The following is a 22,080-nucleotide window of genomic DNA, read 5'->3' on the forward strand; positions in this document are numbered from 1 at the left end:
TATTGTGAGCCTAACAGGAAGAACCATAAAACCTATAACATGCATATCTCTCTGAGAAGGGAGGAAGGGTGTTACATTTGGAGGCGCTGCTGAGATTAAGACCAGGGGTTTCCCAAGACCAAAAATATATTATTAAAGTTCACATTTTGTGCAACGAAATGTTGCTACTGACCAGAATGGACATCCAGCAGTGGGTCTTGGCAGGGCCGGAACCTCCCAGTCACGTGGTGGCCGTTGGCTACTTGCCAAAATTGACTCTCTCTTGTGACATATGCCTGGCCTTAATGCAACACCCAGAGTTTGTTCAAATCTGGGAAGTGGTGCGCACATCTCACTCCACTTTCATCAGGGACACAGTGCTAATGGCCAGCCGTACAGACATGAATGAAAAAAAGGGGCCCAAGGGCATACAACTCTATGGAGCCTCGGATGGTGGGTGCCCCCTAATATACCCAGAGATCGAGATTAAGAGAGAGTAAAAAATTGAAGAGAGGACAGAGGGGACTACCAAAGGAGATGACCTGGGGTCACCACCGAATAGTCCCCACCGTACAGAGGGTAGTCCCGTATCAGAAACCCTGTTAACTGGGTACTACCAGGTCACAAAGAGCACTGAAAATCAAGAAAAAACAGCATTCATCTGCCCACTGGGATTCTACCAGTTCACCAGAATGCCTCAGGGCATATGCGGAGCCCAAGCCACATTCCAGCAACTGATGGAAAGGACTCTTTGTGATTTGAAACCCCGAGAATGCTTAGTCTACTTGGATGGCGTTATAGTGTTTGTAAGACCCTGGAAGAACACGAAGAGCGCCTCTTAAAGGTCCTAGACCGATTGAAGCAGGAAGGCCTGAAGCTGTCCCTTGACAAATGCAAGTTCTGCCAATCATCTGTCACCTATGTGGGCCATATCATATCCGCTGAAGGGATGGCAACTGACCCTACCAAGGTGGAAGCAGTAGTAAGCTGGCCTTGCCCTGAAAACGTATGCCGACCAAGAATAGCCATATGTGCTGCATGTGGATGCCAGCTATGATGGACTAGGAGCAGTGCTTCATCAGAAATATCCTACTGGGCTGCAGCCTGTCGTCTATATGAGTCGCAGCTTGACCCTGAGTGAAAAGAACTATCCAGTTCACAAGTTATAATTTCTGGCATTGAAGTGGGCCATTGTGGATAAGCTGCATGATTACCTTTATGGGGTACCCTTTGAAGTAAGGATGGACAATAACCCCCTGACGTACATTTTGACATCCGCTAAATTGGATGCCACCGGTCACAGGTGATTGGCTACCTTGTCCAATTACAGATTCACCCTAAAGTATAAACTGGGGCCCAAGAATATTGGTGCCGATGCTCTGTCCCAAAGGCTGGGGTTGGAGCCGCGATCTGTACACAGAGAATGAGAGGAAATACTGGGCCCTGGGATACATACCATGTGCTCTACTGCAGCCATTTTGGATGCAAAAGTGGCCTTCTATGATTTACGAGTGGTGGGTCCTCTGGGGTGTCAGTCCAATGCCCTTCCAGTGGCATATTGCTACCCAGAAACACTATCAACGGTGAAAGGACCCAATATACGACGGAAGGATATAATTGAAGCACAGGTGGCTGATTCCGTATGCAGTCCCTAGAGGCGGGCAGTACAGAAGAATAACCCGGAATTAATTAAATGTGCCCCTGGATATACAGTGGGACCCTTTATGAAGGAATGGGACAAATTTAAGTTGGACAACGGGTTGCTATACCGAGTGGTTCCTTATCATAATCATCCGGATAGGACCCAACTAGTGCTCCCTAGGAAGCTACAGTATATGGCGTTGAGGTCACTACATGATAACCATGGACACTTGGGCATAGATAAGATATTCGGGCTTCTGAGGGATAGGTTCTACTGGGGCAAAAATGAGGGAGGATGTGGAGCATAACAGCCGAAGATGCTTGAGGTGCATTCAGAGGAAAACACTGCCTACACGTGCAGCTCCAATTTGCCATCTGAAAAGTTCTGGTCCCATGGATATAGTATGTATGGACTTCTTGTGCATAGACAAGACTCCAGGGGTATCGGGAACGTGCTAGTAATCACTGACCACTATATTCACTATGCCCAAGCTTTTCCCACTAAAGACCATAAGGCCCTCACAATGGCTAAGATATTGTGGGAGAAATATTTCATCCATTATGGACTACCAAACCGTATGCATTCGGACTAGGGCCGTGATTTCGAGTGCAGGCTCATAAAGGAGCTACTGAAGTTACTTAATGTAGAGCAGTCGTGCACAACACCCTACTACCCAGAGGGTGATGCCTTGCCTGAACGGTTTAATCAGACCCTTCTGAACACTTTGAAAGATTCCGAGGTGAGCTGGAGCAAGCACGTGGAGCACCTGGTGCATGCCTATAATTGTACCCGTCATAAGTCCACCAGATTCTTACAAAATGTTATGATGTTCGCCAAAGAAGCAAGGCTACCGGGGGACACCCATCTGGGAATCTCCACTGGTGGAGTGCTCAATGTGGCACACTATCAATAACTGTTATTCTCTTTAGCAGGTGATATTGAACCTAACCAGGTCCTCCCATTTCAGCTCTGTCCCATGCCCCTGAGAATTCCACCTTTAAATTCCAAAAAGGGCTATCTGTCGCCCATATAAACATCCGGAGCCTGCTGCCCAAACTCGACGAACTAAGGGCATGGTGCCTTATGCATAAACCCAAAGCCATCGTTCTTACAGAAACATGGCTATCCCCTAAAACCCCTAATGCACATATTGCCATTCAGGGATACTCCATTTTTAGGAGAGATAGGTCAAAGAGAGGAGGAGGGGTGTTATTTTATATAGACACATTACAATTTACAAAAAGGATGGGGGAGCACAGTTGTGGGAAACAGGCAGTGTAATGTATTTAGTAATTCACACTTAATAAAATATAGCTGTTAAACCCTGAGCAAGCGTATTGGCTCAGGTGGCTGATATCCAATTTTGAAGGGTAAACATAAATAAATTGTGTATGTGTGGGAAAAAGGGGTAAAAATAATAATATAAAACTTACACGGCCTTGTGTAAGCTCAGTCGCTTCAAGGTTTCTTTGGGAATCCAGTTGATCTTGCAATGATGCTTTTCTCTCCGCAATGTGAGTTCTTCTTCTTGTTGTATATACTGCTTACTTAGTTGGTTCAATGTTCCGCTCCAGGGGGATTTCCTCTCATATAAACAAAAAAGAGGATAGGATTAAGTCATATGTATATAGAGACGTCAATGAGGGGGAGGATGGGGTATTAATAGACCACTGAAATAAAACGGTATGATTTAGCACTCACACGGGCTAATGTGAGTGTATTCTTATCTTGGTATCTTGTTTCTGCCCATTAGGGATATAACCCAATTGGTAGCAGATAGTGATGGAGGGGTGGGGGCAAAGATACAAAGATACAAAGTGTATATACAACACAATACTCACACGGGCCAGTGTGAGTACACACTCCTAGCGGTTTCTTTGTGCTTCTATTCCTCGTGTAGCTGAAGCTGAAGATGGGTTAGGCAACAAAATAAAAGACACTATGGTCTGGAGGGTAAAAAACTAACTTTAATAAAAAACAAGAAAATAAAAGTATAAAAGCAGAAACCATAGGGCTTCTGTGGGGAAGTAAAAGCAAGGGGGGTAGTGTGGTGTATAGTAGTAGGGGGTCTCGCCTTCCGCGTCCGGATGGGGAGCTACAACTACACCTCTGCCTCCTCTGTGGTGTGCTGTGAAATGTCTCAGATGAAAGAAAGAGCAACGCGTTTCGTCCGGAACTGGACTTCCTCAGGCTTAGTACTTTTATTTTCTTGTTTTTTATTAAAGTTAGTTTTTTACCCTCCAGACCATACTGTCTTTTATTTTGTTGCCTAACCCATCTTCAGCTTCAGCCACACGAGGAATAGAAGCACAAAGAAACCGCTAGGAGTGTGTACTCACACTGGCCCATGTGAGTATTGTGTTGTATATACACTTTGTATCTTTGCCCCCACCCCTCCATCACTATCTGCTACCAATTGGGTTATATCCCTAATGGGCAGAAACAAGATACCAAGATAAGAATACACTCACATTAGCCCGTGTGAGTGCTAAATCATACCGTTTTATTTCAGTGGTCTATTAATACCCCATCCTCCCCCTCATTGACGTCTCTATATACATATGACTTAATCCTATCCTCTTTTTTGTTTATATGAGAGGAAATCACCCTGGAGCGGAACATTGAACCAACTAAGTAAGCAGTATATACAACAAGAAGAAGAACTCACATTGCGGAGAGAAAAGCATCATTGCAAGATCAACTGGATTCCCAAAGAAACCTTGAAGCGACTGAACTTACACAAGGCCGTGTAAGTTTTATATTATTATTTTTACCCCTTTTTCCCCACACATACACAATTTATGTATGTTTACCCTTCAAAATTGGATATCAGCCACCTGAGCCAATACGCTTGCTCAGGGTTTAACCGCTATATTTTATTAAGTGTGAATTACTAAATACATTACACTGCCTGTTTCCCACAACTGTGCTCCCCCATCCTTTTTGTATTCATTGCCTATAAGGGTCCTGGATAGATCCTGCTGGGGTTCCGAGTCACAGGAGGACATCACTTGAAAACCACTCTCAGGCAGTATCATACCCTCCCTTTTTTTCTACATTTCCGTATATCCGACAAGCTCCACAGAGATAGCGCCCGGGTTTCTATCCAAACATTACAATTTACACTGTTAAATTGCCCACCAAGCCCACCCTCTTTTGAAATTCTAGTTGGCAAAATCTGCCTCCCCTTTTCTAAGCCCATCTTGCTTGCTGGCATCTACCGCCCCCCTAAAGCCCCTCTACAATCCCTGACTGATATCACCCAATTTCTTGGCTCCATTTCCTCTCTGAATGAGAAGAGTGAGCTGCTAGTTCTTGGGGATTTCAACTTCAATTGGCTTGACCCTAAAAACCACAAAATCCAGATACAACTCAAGTCACTTAACCTATCGCAACTCATTTCCCAACCCACACGGATAAACCTGAAATCGCATAACCATTCCTTGCTAGACTGGATTCTCTCCTCAAACCCCAGCAGAATCCAATCCTCTGGCATGCTTCCTGATATTTTCAGTGACCATGCAATAGTGTACTGTGTAAGAAAAATTAAACCGCCCCATTCAAGCCCTAAAGTTCTCCTCACTAGAACATTTAAAAACTTTAACCCACAACAGTTTCTGGATGACCTTACCAACTGCCCTTGGCACAGAATCTATTTAATTCCCGATCCTGATTCTGCGCTCGACTATTTCCAATCCGAGTTCTTAAAACTCTGCGATACCCATGCTCCACTATGCAAAATAAGGGTACGGGGGGCCCACCTTCCATGGGTTACACCTGACCTTATAGCACTCTACCAGTTCAGGGATGCCTTGTGGAAAATCTACAAAGTAACTGGCACTACCAAGGATCTCAATCACTACAGATGCATGCGGAACATGTGCACAAGGCAAACAAGGCATGCAAAAGCACAATATTACTCTGACAATCTCCACCAGAATACATCAAAACCAGTTAACTTCTGGAAGGTTATCAACAATATATTCCAGCCTCCTAACCATCAACAACCAAGTAATATCACTAAGGGGGATATTACTCTGACAAACCCCACTGACATTGCAAATGCATTCAATGATTACTTTGTGGGGTGTGCCACTAACATATTAGTGAAACGCAGCCCAAACCACAAACCTGAATCTCATCCTGGGAGTACCCCTACAGTCCCACCCCCTCCCAACACTGCCCACAATTTTCAATTTGGCCCAGTATCTGAAGAGGAGATTATACAAGCGCTCCTCAAACTAAAACTAAGCAGCCAATGTGGACCCGACTTACTACAATCTAGGTTCCTACGACTTGGTGCCCCAGCCATTGCCAAACCAATTGCGTCCATAGTCAACTCTATCCTGTCTGCAGGCCATATCCCTAAGACCTGGAAAACTGCCAGAGTTGTCCCAATCTTCAAAAGTGGGGACAAAAAACACTGTCTCAAACTACAGGCCAATCTCACTTCTCCCAATTCTATCCAAAGTCATGGGAAAATGTGTCCACTCTCAATTAAGCAATTTCTATACCAAGACAAATTTCCCTAGCCAATTCCAATCTGGGTTTCGTCCCAAACACTCCACCGTAACTACCCTGCTAAAAGTTTGCAATGAAATCCAGTGTGGAATGGAACGGGGACAACTCACTGGTGCAGTATTCCTAGATTTTGCAAAGGCTTTTGACACAGTTGATCATGCTATCCTGCTTAACAAACTCCAGAGCTCTGGAATAGGGAAACATGCTTTAAACTGGTTTCAGTCCTACCTATCAGGAAGATTCCAACATGTGTCCATCTCAGGCTCTAACTGCAACCCCCTGGATATCACCTGTGGTGTCCCGCAAGGCTCTGTTCTGGGGCCCCTACTCTTCTCAGTGTTCATTAATGATCTTCCCACAGCTTGTAAGGAAGCCTCAATACACATGTATGCAGATGACACAATCCTATATGCACACAGCCATAGCCTCTCTGACCTTCAACACATACTTCAGTCTGACTTTTTGAGACTCGAAAACTGGATTTCCCAAAACAAACTGTTTTTAAACACTGACAAGACTGTAACAATGGTATTTGGGACCGAGACTAAATTTGTAAAGCTTCCAGTGACTGAGCTCCTGATTAGAACCAACGCTAACACCACCCTAACACCTGTCACTAGTTTTAAATACCTGGGCTTATGGTTTGACTCCCACTTAACATTCGGGATGCACATTGATACCCTGACAACCAAGACCTATGCCAAACTAAGGGTACTTTACAGGAACAAATCCTCCCTAAGTCTCCTGGTCAGAAAGCGTATCGCACAGCAGATGCTAATGCCAATTATTGACTATGGAGACATAGTATATGGCTCGGCTCCTCAAACCCACCTTAGCAAACTTGACACCCTCTACAATTCAATTTGTCGTTTTGTTCTCCAATGCAACTACAACACACATCACTGCGAAATGCTCAAAGAACTAGATTGGTCAACACTAGAGTCTAGGCGCAAAGTTCACCTCTCAGATCAGACTCCAAAAGACTATTCATGGTCCTAAGGCTCAACAAAGTATCCGGACGTTCCTCCTTCTCCTTCCGTGCACCCCAAAACTGGAACAACCTACTAGAGACTCTCACATCCACCACCAGTTTAAGTTCTTTCAAATCTAAGGCTGTCTCACAATTTAACCTGGTCTGTAACTGTTTAATACGCTCATAATATATATTTTCTTTAACTGTGCACGCAATGTCTTGTATATAATGTATACCCTGTTCATTTATGTAACTGTACTTGTAACCATGTATTATTTGTTTTACTCTGTGCCCAGGACATACTTGAAAACGAGAGGTAACTCTCAATGTATTACTTTCTGGTAAAATATTTTATAAATAAATAAATAATCAATATGTCAAACGACTTAAATCAAACTGCAAAAAGTGTATCAGTTAGCAGAAGGGACCACTGCCAAGCTGAACCATAATAACAATTGAAGATACGACTGCAAGGTACGTTATCGGGAGCTTCACCCTGGAGATAAGGTCCTTCTGATAAATCTGGGAGTGCCAGGAAAACATAAACTGGCTGAACCATAGAGAGAGAGCCCATTCGATGTTGTGTCACAGCTACCTGGGATTCCTGTGTATCGAATAAAGGACTCTGAAGGACAGATAAAAGTTTGGCACAGAACCATCTACTGGCCATTCCTCAAGTCCGTGAGCCTGATCAATCAGATTCTACTCCCACTGTGCAGGGGGTAATTGAAGACGAACCTATCGCTGTACCTTAAGATCTCCTGCCCACTTCTGCTGGTACTGCTATCCCAAATTTAAATCCTGAAAGCCCGGCATTCACCCCAATGGGTGAACATAACAATGATATTCGCTCTATGAGAGGGCCAGGGTCTTATGCCTTTGGACCCCTCTCTGACCAAGAAAATGAAGAGGAGCTTTCAGGATTAACAAATGTACCAGCTCCTGAATTGAGGAAAAGTCAGAGAACTACACGGCCCCCAGATAGAATGTCGTATGATTCAATAGGGCAGCCTCACTGAGTCTCAGCAGACGCCTAGGGACAGATTTACATCTATTATGTCTGTTCTGACGACAGTATGTCATGCCATTTAAGTTATGCTGTATAATAGTTGAGTTATATTGTTATGCAACTGTATATTTTCCATTATATAAGTGCTGTGTTATGAGCATTGTGTGAATGTTCTCTCATACAGGTACGATGAGGTCTTTGCCATGGGGAGAGTCTAGCAGGGTACCCTCCTCCCTGACAGTGGTCCTGACTCGTGGGAAGGTTTAGTGAGCTGTGTTGGCACAGTCACATACATATGGAGTATGTGTAAACCAGTAGCCATCTTGAAGTTGGCGCTGCAAGAGGAGTAGGTCCCGTCATTCAGGATATCCTCTGTGGACTGGAGATGGCATGGCAGTCCTAACGGAGTCGGCAAATGAGAGGTAGTGTCGGGGGGGAGCTAGTCAAGCCCCCCTGGAGTAGGTCAGACCCATTCCCTGTAGGCTCCAGGTAGTTTCTCCTACACGCTAGCGGATGTATTTTAGGGCCGGCGCATAGTAAGGGATTTGCCCCCTTAGTATACAGACAACTCGGCAGAGCCAACAGAGACACAGCAGAAGATTCACCAGGCCTGGAATCGATTCTACAGTACTACCGGACGTAAGGCGTGAAGGAGATTGTGTTGGAGGCCCTGCATCATGGGACCATGTTTGCAGCCTGTCTACAAATCCCCTGGTTTACAGAGCAAGCCAGGAAGGTACCACCACGTTCACCAAAACCACACCGAGAGGGTAGCGCTGCCCCCACATATATCTGGGTGGGACTGTTTGGACCGGCATTGGGTTTCAGGTTCCCAGAGCACCCTCAGTACTTTGGGGGATGTTTATTGTATTCTGTTTATGCTATACTGTTGAGACAATGGGACCATAATAAATAGGTTGTACATGATTGTGGTTATTGGAGGTATACCAAGTCGGTATACCTGTTCCTGTGAGGGGCTATCCCGCCAACGCAGGGACCCTCACGGGTGGAGTCGCTGCACCAGCCAACCCAGCCCTCCCCAAGCACGGAGGCTTAGGACTCTTGTGAGCCTAACAGGTAGCACCATAACACCCATATCTCCCTGAGGAGGAGGGAAGGGGTGTTACATATGAAACTGCAAGCATATATTTACTTATATATTTAAAATACTATATCATCATGTGAAAAAACACTGCAGCAGCATTGCTATAATATACTGAGAATGTTACTCTGCATTATGCAAGAGGGGTTGTTTTAGGAGGGAATTATGCAAGAGGGGTTGTTTTAGGAGGGCACAGTATGTCTTTTTACTTTAGTTAAACCTATAGTTACAGTAAATAAAAAAAAGTGTTTTTTCCCCTAAGAGCCTATAAAAACAAGCAATCGTAATGTAATCATATACAAAATAAATAGGGAAAATAAAACCACATGTACAAATAAACCATATGCAGACTTAAAATAGATACTGCCTCAGATCCATATACTCTATGGGTAAATGCATCTCTCATTATTTCTTGAATTTTCAGCTTCCGATGTACCCAATTTAATCTTTGTGTGCAACATAATAAAATAAAATAGCTTATCTATTGTTTCTACATTTTAGGACAATGCTTATCTATTAGATCGGTATTATTGTCAGATGAGCGAAATACATCATGAGTTTGTCACTTTTTTATTGCGTAACAGAGAGATATGTCTTTATTGTACAGTATGAAAGACGTGTTTTTTTAGTGCGATGCTCGGGCACATTGTACGTATTGTCACAGTGTGCATATGGATGTTGTAATTTGAAACTGTCCAATGTTGGATGCCAGACGGAAATGTGCTGTGCAATGCATTGTAGGCCTCCCTGGCCACAAAATGGTTAACAAATATAGTCACTCGTCTGTTTTTCCTTACTCTAATGGGACTGTGTGGACCACAAGTAAAAAGCTTACAAGAAATTCTGTAGAATACTCTGTATTAACCATGTTAAAGATGACAATTAAATTACATAAAACCCAACAGAAACCCGTTGTTGGAACTACTGATCTCTTTCAGGCAGGCAGTTTGCCAGCAGGTGGCTGAAAATATTCTGATAGCGCTTGGAAGTTAATATTTCTCAAAGGATGTATTTATTTCTTTGAAGACCATATGGTAACTAAGTATACTGTACACCACAACATGACATCAATCAATCTAAATGACAATTATATATTACCATGCTACGTTTTGGCGAGATCATTCTCATTTAGTATACTATACTAGAAATGTTTACTTGTTTTCCCTTTGACGGATCAGTAAGTGTAGTGAATGCTAACAAAATCATGGTATCTGCTTTGCTGTATTTCTTTCTTTTTCAACTGTGAAGGAGCAGAAAAAGGCACCCATTTTATAAAACAATGTTACTCTATTTTCTGTTTTTCTATATCCAGTATAACATATATAATTCTTCTACCAATGCTTTACTGTATAGTTTGTGAAGAAGAATGTCCATGAATAATGACAACATTATGTGTTTAGTGAAAGTCTTAGGCACATTTGCATGATGTTGAAGTCAGTAGAGGATGTGGCTACTATTGTGGTTCCTTGTGTTGTTCTGTGTAGGGCATGCTGTTGTGGTCTTGTCTCAATACTAGTAGATGCAGAATAAAACTGCCACAGATAAGGGTTGTGCCACTTTTGTTTCCTTTCTGCATCTATATTAACCCTTTGTGTGCTTTGGGCGGCTATTCCTTACAGTGCAGAGTGCACGACTCTATGTCCTCTATCAATAGAGCATTCTACGGGCTTGAAGTCGCCACTGCGTCATGGAGTGCCAGGTGAATATATTACAGCCCAGAACTGTTGAAATGGCCCAAAACTCGTCTTTAGCTATCTTATTCTGCACATTCTCTGTGCTAACCACAACTTTCTGGTTTACAACTGCTATACAGGTATTTTCCATGTGCTCTGTGGCAGCTGAGCTTCAAATAAAGTCCTCCACTAATTGAATACAGAACGCAAAGCATTAACAAGAGGATAAAAAATGGTGTCACAAGGAATGTAAGTTATAGTCACATGAGATAACAGGACCGATAGTGGCAGTTAAGAGATAGGCAAAAAAAATTGGCAGACTTGGAACTTATTCGGAGTGGCTGGTTCCTTTTGTCCACGGATCAGTCTCAAAACGGCCAATGAGCCTTTCCCGGAGTGTTTTTTCAATCACTGACAATCCACATGGTGGATTAATAATCTGATGTTGGATTGTTATTAATCCACACTCTGATTAAATCCAGGGGCGAGGGAGAGAAAGCAGATTTTTAACAATCTAGGCGTGGACTTTTATCAATCCGCGTGCGGATTTCATATTCAATATGGAATCTGAGTGCAGATTCTTAAAAACCCACCTGGATTGTATCCAATGGCGGATTTGGATAAAATTGCTTGGATTGTTTAATTCCTAATCAGCAGATGGATTTTACCTCGCAGAACGGATTTTGAAGGGAAAGCCAGGGAACGGCTTTTGACAGTTATGCCCATCTCTGGCAGTGACTTGAATCTAATGGATGTGATTTTGTATTTTGAAGCGAACACAAGAAATGAAGAGCCCCTTCTTCCAATTTTGTCTTGGTAATTGGCATGAAAGTAAACATTTCTAACATTGGGACATGTATGTGAAAAGACATAGAAACTTTGATTAAATTAATTTAATTGACTGACGGGAGACTTCCCTACAGCACATGCACAAATACTAAAGTATATATTTGAATGCTCAAATCCTTGTATTTATGAGAATGCTGAATGTCAATAATTGTGTCCATAAGCTTCTAAAAATAAATTACACAATAATGTATGTCATAATAATGTGGTCAATTAAAACAATGGCAGTTATTGCAGTATTTCCAATCTATAGTTGAGAAATTCTCTCCAAACTCCCTACATTATTCTGTCAAATTGATATTTGGGAAGTTCTGCAGTTTACTGCTAGGTGTGTTTGACTACAAACTAGGAAATCGGCAGGTACCGCAGAGAAAAATAGAACCATTTCCGTGCACTGCTTGAAAAAGGGCTAGAATGGGATAGACTACTTAGAAGATAAAATCGAGTTTATTAACGAACCTTAGATAGGGAAGACTTGTACTCTGACGCGTTTCACGCCTCTCTTGGCATTTTATCAAAGTTCCCTCACTCTTTTATAACGCGCCAAAAGAGGCATGAAACAAGTTAGAGTACAACTCTTGTGCGTACTAGGGGAATAAGGATGGGAATATCTTTGCAACAGCTCTTAGCCATGAGAAAGCATTTGCGAAACATACGTCGGCATTCTGCGATGTCAATTATCCATGACTTCACATAGGGAAGCACCAACGGAGAACAAGACTATGCATACAAGCCAGACGTGTGGGGAATACTGGAGCATTATTTGTAATACCTGCTGCCTGATGCAGTAGAAATAAGCCTAAGTATCAGTACTTTCTCTTTTGAAACTCCGGATAGGACATTGTTTGATCATTTTTGCTAGATCATTTCTTGATCTGATTGAGAGAAGTACTACATGTTATGCATGTAGGAATGGGCCAGAAGAAAGGGTTTATTACCCTGAAACGTTAACATTGACACTTGTGAATATTATTGTGTTATTTTTTCTTATTTTTCCTTTTTTTCCCTTATTTTTCCCTATTTGTTTGTCCTTCCTGTTCACACTATGTTTGATTGCTCTTATCTGTATGCTTAAATTGTATAATATTTCACTTTTATTCTCATTTATGAATAAGCTATACTATTTTTTAAGTATTTCTGACAAGTATTTTTGAGTGCTGGATTGCTATTTGTTTCAATAAATCTTCCCTATCTAAGGTTCATTATGTGTTAATAAAATCGTTTTTATCTTTAAAGCAGTCTAGCCCTTTTTCAAGCAGTGCCCCTCAGTGGTTCTCTTTTTCTCTGCTGTATTTGTAAGTTGGCTGGAGCATGCTGATGGGACTCCTGGATGGAGGGTTAATCCATCATGGGACTTACCCACTTCTTAGTGTGCCGTCATTTAACCCTTACAGTCACAGCATATATTGGAGAGATGCCTTATTGAATAATTTTATGAAATCTATGGCCTTGATTTCTAACAAGAGGAGGACCCTTGGAAACAATACAAGAGAATGTATACTGTTTATATTTCATAAATACCACAAATGAGTTTGTTATAGCATGAAACAGACTGACAAAAATTTACAGTCAAATAATGTGAACGGACACTGTATATACTATATTTTAAGAGTTAGTAACTAGTCTAAAAGTATAAACCGTCATTAAAAAATAAATAGTGGAACAGAAGTTGGAAATTGTTCAAAGGCAAGGGGTACTGAAAATGAAACCATTTGAGCTAAAAGCTTACCTTGTCTTTTCTTTGTTTTTCATCCTGATACACAACCCAGTGTTCTCCATTATTACTGAAAGCGAGTTTGTAGGAACCCACAAACTGCACATGACCAAAATCTTTAGCTCCTTGTGTAATTATCCCAGTCACTTTTGTAGGACGAAGGAGATCCACCTATAAATATAAGATACAATTTTTCTTTGTTAATTGTCATACAACATGACAGGCGTGTCATTTTATGCCAAGATGGATTAATACCAGTTGATGAAAAATCTCGTTTGAAAGGTTACACACTAAACCCTGCAGTTGTGGAACATTACATTTTATCATACATAAGTTGCATGTAAAATCATTATAATAGATTGTCAGTTTAACATACTCTATAAAAAAAATGTAGAAAAAAAAAGATGACAGAAAAGACTACTACCAAAAAAATACATCCACTTTGGGATCTATTGATTGGTATTGGTAAGTTATTCCTCAATTACTAGTCCAGCCAATTACAACAATTATCAGTAATGAAGGCATGAGTCTACTGTTATTTTTCACACTAGGCTACCTGTTTATACCTTATTTCCCTCTTCCTCTCAACATCCACTGCAATCAGATATCCCTCTTACAAACACTGTATATACTATTATGTCTCTGTATTTCTACCATACTCGCTGTAATATTCCGAGACGTTCGAAAGCTTGTTATATATCAACTACTTGTTGATCTAATAATAATTTTAAAAAATAATGTCTGCATTTCCAATATGTTACAGAAAAACAGTAGAAATGAGTGTGACATTTAAAGTGCAAGCTTTATTTTATTTGATCTATCTGGGGGGGAAAAAACTCAAGTTGCACTTCCCTACAGGTTTGTAATAAATCAACATTATTATTTGAATATCAGTATTATTGCAAGACTGTTGAAAAAGTCAAATTTCAGGTACAGAAATGTAATTAGTCTTGGACTGCCACATTTCAGAGAGGATATTTTAAAGCAAACCAAAGCAAAACCTATTACCTTTCATGAAAAATATAAGGAATTACATTAAATTTCACTTATTTACGGGAGGTAACTTTACTTTGCACAGTTGCAGTCTTTCAGGAAAACTCATAAATGCATCTCTTGTTTTTTTCTCTGTTTACGTCCAAAAAGTCTCTCTACTTAGATCAATACTTTGAGAAACAAAAAGCATCTTTGTTGCAATGAAAGGCTATTACATCCCAGTACAAATGTGTACATTATACTTGAATCCTTCCTCTAAATGATCAATGAGGAGCTTAGATTTTAAATGCTCTCCTGGGAAATGTATACAACTATAAAGGATTTATGTGTGAGCATACTGTGGCTAAAAAAATGTTAGAAACTTTACCTTAAACACGAGTTATAATTGTGAAGCTACATTTTGTAACTGTTCATGCAGCATTTTCTTAGTGTAAAACAAGTATTAAACAGCCTTCTCAAATCAGAGAACAAGTTTGTACAGCTAGCTTGTAATTACTTGGCTCAAACATGATACTTCAAAGAATTCATGCAACAGCAATATCAGGGTCACTACATTACAGTATATGGATTATACACTAAAGAAATGAAAAATGAATTCCAATATACTAAACTTGCTTTTATTCGAAAACAAAAATATATTTAGCTATTTTCATTGTTAACCATATAAATGGCCAAATACAAATCATTTTGGTATTGGGCAATATTTAAACTTGCCAACATCATTTAAAATAATAAATATTGTCAGTTCAAAACTGGGTGCACTAAGCCGTGGTATATGAACAACAAATAATGTGCAGTTACTTACAATAATAAGAGATTATTTTCCCTGAGTTTAACGCAAATCTACTAATCGAATTATATGCAAAAAAACAGACATATTATATCTCATCAGTACAGGGTTAATGTTAGGTTAATGTTAGCACTAGTTTGCATTAGCTTAAAAATAACCTGAAGTTAATTCATGTCTCACCTAAAGGTGGCATTAGCTCACTCCAGAATGTGCAAGCCAACCACACATTTAGGTTAGACAGACCCGTAAATATGAGTTTTGAGGGACGGAAAGAGGGTGGTGGAAGGGCGGGCGGGCGGGAGAGATGGTGTAGGGGGTGGGGAGTAGAGAGGAGTGAGAGATGGCGGGAAGAGGGAAAGGAGAGGTAAGATTGGATTACTAAAATACGGACTTACACTTAATTTCAAAATACCAAAAGACTTGTCAACACCACTACAACAGAATCAATAGAAGAGCAGAATTTGCCATGAAGCTACAACAGCTCATACTAATTGTGCAATGGATTCTTGTAAGTAGGGCATTAATGCAGCTTTCCAACTTACTGTATACCTGCGGGCCACTAGCAATAAAGTTATGTTTTAAAGATTAGGATGTTGGGGAATGACACGTGGATCTAAAATTGCAAAAGACTATTTGCCTAATCTATCTATTTCTTATTAGTATAGCTAAATGTTTTATTTAAATTACTTTGAACAAGACACAGCCAAAGCTATAGGTGAATAATATCAGTAAAATCACAACAAATACATGTTATTTTTCTAAAGAGATATATTAAAAATCATGCTTAAAAAAGCAAGCAACTACACTGTGTAAAGAATGCCCGCACCTGTATGTAAGAGTCTTTGGCAGTAGATGAGAGGTGATCTTCATGGCCATTTCCTACTATAATAAACACTATTAAAGTAACACTTTAAGAGGAATATTATTCAGAAGGGTTTTGAGCAATAACTCGGACATAAAAATATGTCAAAATACCCTCAACATACAAGGTTCTCTGGTACAAAAGTTCACCCACAAGCACTAAAGAGGGTGCTGAGCCCTCTTCATAATAAGCCTTTTCAATTCCAGAGGATAGTTCCTGCAGTGGAAATAATTATAATAATATAATTAGAAATAGACCATTTACTGCAGAAAAACGCAAAGAATATTTATGAATATGGCAGAGTAACCTCTTTAATTCAAAGAAAGGGGTGGGCATATTTAGAAATGGAATGAGAAGAACATGAGGGGGCGAGAGGTGCCAAAGAGGGAAAAAGAAGGGAGATATAGAAGGAGAAAATGGGACAGAGAAAAAAAGAGAAACCTGCCTCTTCATAAAAGGATTTAAATAAAACAACTCATGAAAAAGTTGGGCTATTGTACAGCTGGTGTATATTGTTCTGCCTTGTTTTATGACATAATACTTTATTTATAATTCAATTATTACTTGATAGTATCTTGGTAACAATAATGTTATGTTATGGCAAAATTGGAAGCCAATTCAAAGTCTGCTTCCTCTCAAGTCTTTCCCATTACTAAATACCTACGAACAAAACTTCGGACTTGCTCATCAGGGAAGTCGGACACTCTTGGCGGCTGCATTGAGAGCTACATTGGAAGTCCCTCACTTTCGAGCCTACAGTATGCATCCCAGAGTGGTAGTTGCAATATTAAAATATATGCCTCATTTCCCTTACTTATCACATGTGCTTAATCTCAAAGCTTGCAGGAGCCACTTCTTTGCCAAGAGCAGTAGAATGTCAACAACCCTGAATCCACACTAGATATAGCACAAAATAAGCAGTTACTGTATGTTTGAAACAAATATGCTATGTAAACTTAAATGAAACACTCCATTCACCTCCCACCAATCTGTGCAACATGCCTGTCAGACATATATAGAGAAAGCTGTTACAGAAGAAACGGGACACTGCTGCACGTAAATCTTAGGTGGGCAAGATAATAATGTTCAGTTTACATGGTAGTGCATTTATGTTTGTGTGTATGTGAGTGTGTAAATGTTCACACGTGTGAGTGTGTATATGTGGATTTGTATAGATGTACAGATGTGTACATGTATTATTGTGATTCAGTGAATATACAGATGCAGTGGCTGTTATCAGACCATTTCTCGAATTGGTTTTTGAGATCTGCCCGTGATCCTTGCTAGTTTTGCTGCGACAGACTAATGTCCCATCGGATAACCACAGCAGGGGTCCTTGCTGTGTCAATACTACCGGGGTCAACTTGTCTATAAGAGATGCGCAGAAAGAGAGAGGCTGAATCAGTCACTCTACCTGCGCGCCTCTAACAGGTAATCGCCGGGGTTTTATTATAATTTTAACACTACGGTATTGTAGCAGGCAGTCTCCGGAGCTGAACCGCATTGATTTCAGGTCCAGGGACCCCCTACTTCCTGAGACACAGGCCCTGTTATGGGGTGCCGGTATCCCCGCCATGTTAAACTCCTGTGGGTCACGTGACGTGGGATTTTAACATTGAAGGAGATACCGGCACCCCATAACGGGGCCTGTATCTTGGGAAGTAAGGGGTTCCCGAGGCTGAAATTAATGTGGTTCAGCTCAGGAGACCCCCTGCTCACGCACACTTTGAATAAAAATAAAATGTAAGCAGCTTCAATACCTTAGCGGCTAGCCGCTAAGGCAATGAAGGGGTTAAGGCACAATAGAAGGTTTATTGGGGGCAGGGGGGGAGGGGGTACTTTGCCCTTCACTCACCCCCTCTGCCCTTAATAAACATTACAATATGTACAGTATTACCAACAATACACAACCCATCCACCTCCTATGCCCCCACATAAAAACATTTTTTTATTTTTTCTGCACAGGATTTGTTATCAGAGGCTACCCAGGGACACAAGCCCGCTACCCATTGATTGGCACAGTTTCAAACATGCCCATATAATATGGTCATGCATTAACACTATAGCACTAAATGGGAAAGCTAAAAAAAAACAGGCCCAAAATAAAAAAACAGTATTGCATAGAAAATAAAAACCCATTACAACTGCCAAAAAAACAATTGATTGGCACGGTGGCACACCCATGCTCTGTGGGCATGAGCTGCCAGCATGCCAGGCAATATACAACCTGCCAAACACTAAAAGAAGCCTCAAATAAAAAACACATTACATTTGAATCTTAAAAATGCCAAAAAAAATAAATGATTGGCACGGTGGCACACCCTTGCCCTGTGGGCATGAGCTGCCACAATACCAGGCAATATGTAACCTGCAAAAAAATAAATACAGTAAATGCATCAAATAAAAACCACATTGCATTGCCAGCCATAACACAAAAAAATCCAATAAACCAATTGATTGGCACAGTACCACACCAAGGCCCTGTGGGCATGGTCTGATACTCTGTCAATAAATTGGCAATCTACAAAAAAATACATGTAAATAAAAGACATTACTGTACATTTTAATTAATAAAAATGCCAATACAGTACCAACCTAAAAAAAACCTGCAAATAAAAATACAAGCACCAAACAAAAGTCATTTACATTGGAATAGAAAAGTTGCAGTATGCCAATGCAATTGCCAACCTAAAAAAAATATACATTCATTAAAATACATGCCATCTTTTTCTCACTTTTTGATGTCTTCACCCACCGAATCCTACTCCAACACCAGCAACAGCAGCAGCAACTGCTGGTCAACGACACAATGCTGCTCAACAGCCACGGCCCACAGGTAAAATCTTTAAATCTTGTCTTCTTTCTTTTCTTCATCTGTAATTTGTAATCCATTTTGGGGGCTTCTTTATCTTCATCTGTACTTGTAATCCACTCATGGTTCTTCTTTTTCTCTATCTTCATCTGTTCTTCTTCTGTTAATCCGATAGGGAGATGCTGCTCCTTCAGCTCTGTGAGGTCAAATGGGACTGCACAGGCTTTTATACGGCCTATGATGTCACATTTCCGTGAGAAATAGTTCCCACGCATCTGATTGGCTGGAAAAACCATGTGACTTTTTTGGATGTGACATCATCAAAAGGGAGTGATGCCAGCCAATCAGAAAGTCACTCACCCACCCAGGCAGTCAGCCACCCACCCACCCACCCAGGCAGTCAGTACCCACCCAGGCAGTCAGTACCCACCCAGGCAGGCAGTCACCTGTCTTTTGTTGAAAATATAAAAATAAACAGATTGCATAGTAATGTTTTTTTTTCTGTATTACAATAAGAAGAAAACAGTAAAAAAAAACAGTAAAAGTTGCGCGCTAAAAAATATTTTTTTTGTGGTAGGTGCGCTATGGGTTCATGGGGGGGGGCTGCTTCTTTAATTTGTCCTGGGCCCCATCATTTCTGTTGGCGGCTCTGTGTGTATTGGTGAGTAGTACATGTAATGTCTATTGGGAGCAGAGGGGGTGAGTGAAGGGCCAAGTACCACTTTCACTCACCCCCTCTGCCCCCAATAAACGTGCTATTGTGTGCCTTAACCACTTAATTGCCTTAGCGGCTAGTATTCCCGCCATGTTAAAATCCTCCGCATCACGTGACCGGAGGCCTTTAACATTGCGGGGATACCCGCACCCCATACCGGGGCCTGTATCTCGGGAAGCAGGGTGTCCACGAGGCTGAAATAAACTTTGATCAACTCAGGAGACCCCCTGCTCACACTATGAATAAAAATAAAATGTACTGTAAGCAGCTCCATTACCTTAGCAGCTATCCGCTAAGGTAGTGATTTTTTCTTTGGAAGTGGGGGGAGGGGGAGCGGTGTTTGATACTAGTGTGCGGAAGCAGGGGATGTTCTGAGCTGAACAAAGTTGATTTCAGCCTCAGGGACCCCTACTTCCTGAGTTACAGGCCCCTGTTATGGGGTGCCGGTATCTTCTACAATGTTAAAATCCCGCGATCACGTGACACACACGATTTTAATATGGCGGGGATACCGGCACCCCATAACGAGGCCTGTGTCTCAGGAAGTAGGGGGTCCCTGCACCTGAAATAAATGCGGTTAAGCTCCGGAGACCGCCTGCTACAATACTTTAGTGTTAAAATTGAAATAAAACCCAGGCGGTCACCTGTTAGAGGCATGCAGATAGAGTGAATGATTCAGCCTCTCTCTTACTGCGCGTCTCTTATAGACAAGTAGACCCCGGTAGGATTCATACAGCAGAGACCTTTGCGGTGGTAATCTGATGGGCCATTTAGTCTGCAGCGGACCTTCTCGGACCGCCACTCTCTATAGTGCATGATTCAACCCGATAAATGTTCGGATAATTGCTGCTGCATGTGTAAGTATACCCATTTTCTTATGTTTGTCATACATGTAGTGAATTAATATACAAAGGTTTTATAGAGGTTTTATAGTACTGTAGTCATTTTCTCCAGCTGTCCTCTTCAAGGAGGAAGATGCCTCATTTGCTAGTATCAACCACAGATAACAGCGTCTTCATATTTATGGTCTGGAGCCTTTCTATTAAAGGCTTAATATGACGAATACATTTTTTATTAGGATCGACATTTCAAATAATTTATCCAAAGCTCATTCCATTCATTGCGCTTAGTAACAGAAGAAAACGTTTACAGTGTTTATTTCGCTAGAAACCTCTCTGCAACATGTTATAAAAAGTTAAAATGTACTTGGAATCTTGCACGTTATGCTTACAAGTATAAATGCTGCACATAAATATAATAATAACAGAAACATTTGTTTACCAGAAATTATACATTGTAGCATATATCTTATTTTAAAATATTTCCTTGTCGAGACATTACAATCCTAAATTATATTTCCATATAATTTAACCATTTAACTTAATATATTAAACTTACCAATCAGTCTACGATGAATAGCTTTTGCTAATATATCTTCATCAAATGTCGTTTTTCAAATAGCCAAATCCAATTACTTTTAACATTTTACACTCGCTGCTTCCAAGATATTTGACTCTTCGCTAACAACTTAATTGCTCTGTTTATAGCTGCTTATGAATCTCTCCTATACATAAAGTTGATAAGATGAACAGAGGAATGAAGGACGTAGGGGTTGATACATGCAGTCAATTTTAGCTCTTGGCCCAAATTTACTACACCGCATTAAGATCAAGGAAAATAATACTGTTAACCAAAACAGGAATTGCCATTATTTTCCCTGCATTCACTCCAGATTTACTAAGCCAAATGTATGCAGAAATAACTCATGTAATTCAATTCATTATTTTATGGTTAATGGGAGCAATTTCATGATGGTGCGTAAGTGTGGTAATAGTAGATATTGGGTCTATACTCAGAACAATGTCACATTGACCGAGAACCATTTCAGAAATCCCCCGGCTTTATTATTATCCTATATCCCCGCTTATCTAAAGATTTTTGTGAGGTTTACAAATGTTTGACATTGATTATACGGAGGATCTATAATTATGTAGCGGTGTCTTAAGTACTTGATTTTCTGGGTAATGTGTAAATATAATTACTTTAACTCATGATCCTGAACAAACGTGTATATCCAGAATCAGAGATAATTGTGATGCTTTTGATTTACATTTCTCAAGGGTCATTACATATATTGAAACAGTACACATTTTTCAGTAAAGTCAAAGTATTACTCCAATAAAATTGCATTATTGCCAGCATGAACTCTTAGTTAATCTGGGATGAATGCGACTAGGTCAATTGCATCTAATTTTGTAAAAAAAAATAACGCCAAGCTTTTAACAGGAGTAAAATGTCTGTAGCGCTATGTAAACATGGCATAATTTAACATGCATGCTAACTTCATCTATCCCCTGATATACCTTTTAATCCTGTGCATCAAAGTAACAAATCATGTTTTACCTATTTCTCCTGGTCTGTTTCACTTCAAAAACCAGTGGAGCACACA

At 40.6% G+C, this 22,080-nt stretch overlaps 1 protein-coding gene across 9 annotated transcripts in view; it reads right to left on the bottom strand.

The window, feature by feature from the left end:
• The window catches only part of EDIL3 (EGF like repeats and discoidin domains 3), a 647,511-nt gene that overhangs the window by 22,808 nt on the left and 602,623 nt on the right, over nucleotides 1-22,080 (bottom strand). For all 9 annotated transcript variants that reach the window (XM_075592658.1, XM_075592685.1, XM_075592675.1 and 6 more), the window contains one exon: nucleotides 13,475-13,630. In XM_075592658.1, coding sequence (XP_075448773.1) covers nucleotides 13,475-13,630 — 156 coding nt within the window. The remainder of the gene's footprint in view (nucleotides 1-13,474; nucleotides 13,631-22,080) is intronic.

This window comes from Ascaphus truei, chromosome 1, assembly GCF_040206685.1.
Source record: "Ascaphus truei isolate aAscTru1 chromosome 1, aAscTru1.hap1, whole genome shotgun sequence".
NCBI classification, from domain to species: Eukaryota; Metazoa; Chordata; class Amphibia; order Anura; family Ascaphidae; genus Ascaphus; species Ascaphus truei.